General features: G+C 51.9%; 1 protein-coding gene across 2 annotated transcripts in view; it reads left to right on the forward strand.

The window, feature by feature from the left end:
* The window catches only part of PMP22 (peripheral myelin protein 22), a 30,368-nt gene extending 24,894 nt beyond the window's left edge, over positions 1 to 5,474 (forward strand). For both annotated transcript variants that reach the window (XM_080825761.1, XM_080825760.1), the window contains exon 5: positions 4,133 to 5,474. In XM_080825761.1, the coding sequence (XP_080681887.1) occupies positions 4,133 to 4,296 (164 nt within the window). In that variant the 3' untranslated portion in view covers positions 4,297 to 5,474. The remainder of the gene's footprint in view (positions 1 to 4,132) is intronic.
* The last annotated feature ends 526 nt before the right edge of the window (positions 5,475 to 6,000 follow it).

The following is a 6,000-nucleotide window of genomic DNA, read 5'->3' on the forward strand; positions in this document are numbered from 1 at the left end:
GAGCCGTTCCCATCCTCTCTCTGGATTTTGGAGTCTTTTTTGTCTTCAGAACCGGTAAATCTGCTCTCAGACAGTGGTTACCGCTGGGCTGGGTAACGCTCCATGAGAAAGCATCAGGAAATTCACAGGGATACAGACCTGAAAGACAGAGCCCGTGTTTGGATTTCTATTTAACGACTCAGGACCCAGCACCGGGCTCCGGGCACGCCACATAGAAAGCCCTGAATAAGCCACTTGTTGGATGACTGGATAATTGTACTCCGTTTGGCAATTGTTCTCCAACTGGCAGAATCCAACGCGGGTCACATGTGTCGTTACTATTTATTGTGATTAGCTCGAAGAACAGAGAAGATGGTAAAAGGAGACCCCTGAGTGAGTGGTTCTGTTTGCTCTGTTTCTTCTGTCCAACAGATGGATACAGACGTAGGGCTTTAGAATGAGAGACTTTAGGGGATGAATAAAAAAGCACAGGCGCTCCCTATTCCGAAGGGGTCGAGGGCGACAGTAGCCAGATGCCACGTTTAGGAACCGCCCCCCTCGCGGTGAACCGTTGCAGATATTGCATTCGCCGTGACCAGGTCGGAATCCGGGAATGCGGTGGGCGGCTTTCGAGGTGGTGAGGGTCGCTTGAATGCTGAATCGGAAGCTGGGCCAGCAGGGTAGAGAAAGTTCTGCGTTGTCAGGCAGAGAGCCCAGCGCTTTCGGAGGAAGAGACCTTCCAGCCTCTTCCTGCCCCACCTCAAGACCCTCAGAACCGGGCGGGGTGACTCGAAGGCGCTCGCTCTTCCAACCAGCGCCACGAGGCTCCTTGTATCCACGTTTACTTTCTAGCCAGGTTCCCTCTGGCGTCTGCGGAGGTCACTGATCTAACTCCCTGAAGTCACTTGTCGAGTCCGACCGCTCCTTTCGATTCTGTCGAGGGCTCGTTCCTCCCAGCCGTTATCCTGTAACCCTTCAGACATCCCTGTTTTCCCAGGGAGCTAAGTTAGCCCACCAGGGGGCCATGCCAGGCTGGGTCCCCTGTCTCCCTTTACCCAGATCCAGTCCACTCCTGCGTGGAAATTGTGTCCATTTCTGTTCTCTTCTTGTCCTCGTTAACACCACGGCCATTGTGCAAAAGCCAACTTGGGCGCCTTCCTGTCCCGTCTTGTTGCCACCCCGAAATCCATTTCCCACGCTTCTCCCAGAGTGACCTTTCTGAAACACACGCAGATCATGCTTCCCCTCTGCTGACGATGGGCTTCCCACCACAACTTCCTCTGCGTGCCACTCAGGGCTCTCCCGCCTCCCCTCACGCTGCCCTCCCCGTGTCCTGGGGGATTCTTGTCAGGATCTGCTTCCCCTGTCTAACTCTTCCACACCTTCTAGACTCGGGTCAAGCACCATCTCCCCCCGTCAGGCTTCCCTGGGCCCCCCAGTTTGGACTCCGTGCCTGTCCATCCTCTCAGGACATCATCTGATGCATTTCTCTCTCCCTGTCTTGGAATCATGTCAGACCATATTGGAAGTTTCTGCGGACACGTCTGCTCCTGAATGACACTCCCCGCTGAAACTAGGGGCCATGTCTTATCCATCGTGGTGCCCTCAGTAGCCAGAACAGGGCCTGCACACAGTAGGCGCTCAGGACATGTGTTCAGAGCCAAACACAAATGGAGATAAGGAAGTTTCGAGACTTCCCTCCATTTCTTGCTTTGTCTTTGGCCCCTTGGTTGCTCCCGACCAAAGGTTCTGGGCTCTGATTCCTCACCCGTGGTTATTGTTGCTATGAAGGGGGCTTGAGGCCTCCTCTTCAAGGGGGCTTTAGGGAGCTGGTTCCAGATCCAGCCGCCCTGATAGGGAAAATCTCTTGAATGTTGTCTGGACAGGGTCGGTGGCCCCCACTGATAGCTGACTGCCCTTCCAGACTCAGGTGCCTACCAGGAGGTCCCCGTCACTCCCAGAGCACGGACGGCTTGTCCGTGGGGAAGGAAGGCGCAAGGATGCTGGTGTGACAGCAACCTTCCCCATGGGGGACCTTCATCGCCACGCCCCCACCTACGGGTGGGTGAGGAAGCGAGTTACCACCCACTTATGGGGACGAGTGTTTTGGGACTGTCGTGTGGCATCAACTACCCTAGATCCCAGGGCTGTACAGACAGACAGCCTTGTAATAACATATTCCCTAAAACATCAGTCTCCTGACGACAGTAATTACAAAGCACGGCTGTGTAAGTTAGCTCAGCTCACTGTAGATTGTGGCAAAGCGCAAATTCCTCTGCCTCTGAGATGTTCCTCAGGCAAATTTCATGTAAACTAGCCATCTGCTTAGCCACCATGCTTGTGAATCCTGCCTCCCTCTGTCCCTCATGGTCACAGATGGAATGCTCACTCCTTCCCAGTGAAATCCAGGCGCGGTTGGTCTGCACAGCTCTCGTGGCCTTTTTTCATGAGGTGGCTGGTTAGGCGCATGGCCCATTTGGAAGCCTTGCCAGCGTGACAGGCATCGGCCTGGCCTTTTCACACTCTGTTCCCTCGGTCACATTTCTCTTTGCACAGCCCTGCCCTCGTTAGGTAGGTCTCCCAAGAGACAAACGCAATCTTTCTTAAAGACTCGAATCTGCGCTTTGCCGAGCTGAGCCTTGGGGGGCCATGGGGGGTGGGAATTGGGGATCACGGGCCTCAGGGCAAATAAATCATGTTGCCAGCAGATCAAAGCAGCTGTCTTCCCCGAATGACGGTTTGCCTGCTCTGGTTTCCCCCCTTCACGCAGGCATCTTGGCTGTCTCTGGAACTTTCTGTAGGTAGCAGATCCTGGATCCGATCCCACTGTAGTTCCAGGACCATTGTGTGGCTTTCTTAGCGGGGGCCAGTGGAGTGGGAGTTTTCTCCTCTGACTTGGAGAAGGACAGTCTTATCAGGGTGGCGAATGTAACATAGTCCCACTTACGCACTTTGTTGAAACAAAGTTGCAGTGTCCCTTAGAACAGCAGCCTGAATAGCAGTGAGGTTAGATGTAGGTGGTCTTGGGCACTGGGAGCTTTGGAACCACAGGAATCCCGCAGAGCATGCTGGATTTATAATAAAGCCACTCAGAGCCTCTCACAGACCCTGTTTTCAGGAGGGAACAGAGGAAACAGGGCAGGCTTTGTGCAGCTCCGGGCTGGGGTGCTTGCATCACCGGACCCCTCCCTTCAGGGGGATGAGGACTGCCACTGTGGGCATAGACCATCACTCTTGAATTTGCCTGCTTCAAGAGCCCCTAGGTGGAGTTTTTCTTGTCCTTCCCACACCAAAAGGCTGCAGACGTGAGCAGGGGAAAGTTCTCCTGATTTATCTGTGTATGCAATAACCTTCCTGTCCTCGTTGAGCTTCAGACCCAACCTTGGGGGCACCAGGAACTGTTGGAAGGGACCAAGTGCAATGACAGTTTCGTCCTTTCTCTGCCTCCCAGTCATATCCTGTCCTTCCTCGTCCTCTTCTTTGTTCCTCTATATTCCTTTGTAAGCCTAGCAATGCCCATAGACATTGATCACTCGATTTGATACATGGCAGTCCTGCTAAGGGGCCCCGGGTTCTGCCTGGAGCCCCGTGTTCTAGCCCTCACGCCACTCAGATGGCAGAGTGTCATTTCACTTTACTGGTTCAGATGACATCACCGCCCACTTGCAGAGCAGTTTCCGGGGTCCCAGGGGCTCCCACCCTGGGAGCCGACTTCCCAGCCCTCCTTGGAAAGAGCTAGGCAGGTTTATCATGCAACCCAAATTCTTGCTGTCGACTAGGAATTGGTGACAGTTAAAGGAACAGAGACAGGGCAGAAAAGATGACAAGGGACCGCAGAGATGCTGGTCTAGGTGAACATAGATCGGAACCAGAGAACGGATCACTTTTTGTGTTTCTAGATCTTTGAGCCCCTCCTCTCAACCTGGCAGCGGATTCCTTCCAGAATCAGATATGCTCTTCTTGCACAGTGTTGTCTGCCAAAGACTGGGCGACCCAGTGTGTGTGTGAGTGTGTGTGAGTGTGTGTGAGTCAAGAGCAGGGAGTGGTGTGGGCAGGTACCCGGGGTTCTATGGGATCCGCACTGGGGGTGGTGGGCAGGGGACCCCTCGCCCATGACCTCTCTCTCACGGTACTTGCCTCTCTCTTTCCCCAGGTCTGTGCGTAATGAGCGCGGCCTCCATCTACACGGTGAGGCACCCGGAATGGCATTTCAACTCGGAGTATTCCTATGGCTTCGCCTACATCCTGGCCTGGGTGGCCTTCCCCCTGGCCCTTCTCAGCGGCGTCATATACGTGATCTTGCGGAAACGTGAATGAGGCGCCCAGACAGCTGGTCTGAGGCACTGAGCATACCTAGGGGAAGGGAGGAAGGAAACCAGAAACCAGAAAAAAAAAAAAAAAAGAGCTAGCCAAAATACCCAAACTCCAACCAAACCAAACAGAAAGCAGTTGAAAGGGGGGGGTTAGTGTTGACTGAAGATGTATATAATATCTACGGTTTATAAAACCTATTTATAACACTTTTTACATATATGTACATAGTATTGTTTGCTTTTTATGTTGACCATCAGCCTTGTGTTGAATCTTAAAGAAGTAGCTAAGGAACTTGACATCCTAACCGTGTAATCGAGCTCAGTATTTTCCGTTCTCTGTTTTTCGTTCTTTTTGTTTTGCCCAGACATGAAATAACTCTGTCTTGCCCCTTCCCTTTTATCTGAAAGAAGATACCTCCCTTCCGCTCCACCTCACTGAGAAAACCAAAGTGGGGGTAGAAACCCCGAATGGCCAAAACCCTTAAATTGTGGGTGCCCCCGTGCTTCTCCTACAGAGACGGGCGCCGCGCACAACCCCGTGCGAAGCCTCACGCTCACGTGCGGGGAAACCCCCAAACTGGAGCCCTTGGCAAAAACATGGCTTGTGGCCTCAGAATGCTTGCCCTTGATGGTGGGTGTCTCGGTCACATGTCGAGATGAGAAATCGGTGACAAGAAACCCATGAAATGGTGCTATGTATCTACCATTCCTTAGTATCACTAATCATCTAAACCACTCACTGGAAATTCAATTAACGGTTTTACAACATAAAGTAGAATGGAGACCTGAATAAATAATTCTCTGTAATATAAATGGTTTATAACTGCTTTTGTACCTAGCTAGGCTGCAGTTATTCCAGTAATAAATAAATAATAAACACAGCCTTTATCGCTCCCACATTCTCTTACGGTCGGAGCATCGGGACAAGCTCTAGATACCCCCCCCAACCCCGCCCGGAACTGTGCATTCCTAGGGCTCAGCTGGGTCTAGACTGTTCTCTGCCTCCAAGGACTGTCTGGCAATGACTTGTACTGGCCACCAACTGTAGATGTAAATACGGTGCCCTTCTGATGCTAAGACTCCAGACCTTTTTTTTTTTTTTTTTGGCTTTGCTTTTTTTCTGATTTTATACCAACTGTGTGGACTAAGATGCATTAAAATAAACATCAGAGTAACTCACTGATCTCTCTTGGAATTTTGTGGGGACCTTGGCTTGGGGGTGTTGCCTTTCAGAGTGGAGGAAAGAGGTACTTTGGCAGAAACCAAGATTGAGCTCGTGGTCTGGTTGGCTTTTGGGTTTCTTGCAGGTGACAGGGAGCACATCGTGCCTTCCATAAGCCTGTGCAGATGTCTGCTCTTTGGGGAGGACGAGGAATCGCAGCTGAAACAAACCGTAAATGGGCTGGAAGGGACTTGAGTGTTCATTTAGCTCAGCCCTCTCTCCCACCCTGTCTTCTCTGATGAACTGCATGGGGGACCGTGGAATCATGTCATGCGTTCACTTAACACATGGGAAATGTTGGCATGAGCAGTGCACACCCCTATCCTTTAAAAGAAGGGGGAGGTCAGTTGAAGGAATCACTGGATGATGACTGGAGGCCAGACTTTCAGATAAAACATTAGTAGGCATCAACTAAGTTCCTGATGGGGTCCTGAGGGAGGGCACGGGCTGACCATGACATCTAGCTCCGGGGTTCTGGGCTGTGTC

This window comes from Martes martes (genome assembly GCF_963455335.1).
Source record: "Martes martes genome assembly, chromosome: 16".
NCBI classification, from domain to species: Eukaryota; Metazoa; Chordata; class Mammalia; order Carnivora; family Mustelidae; genus Martes; species Martes martes.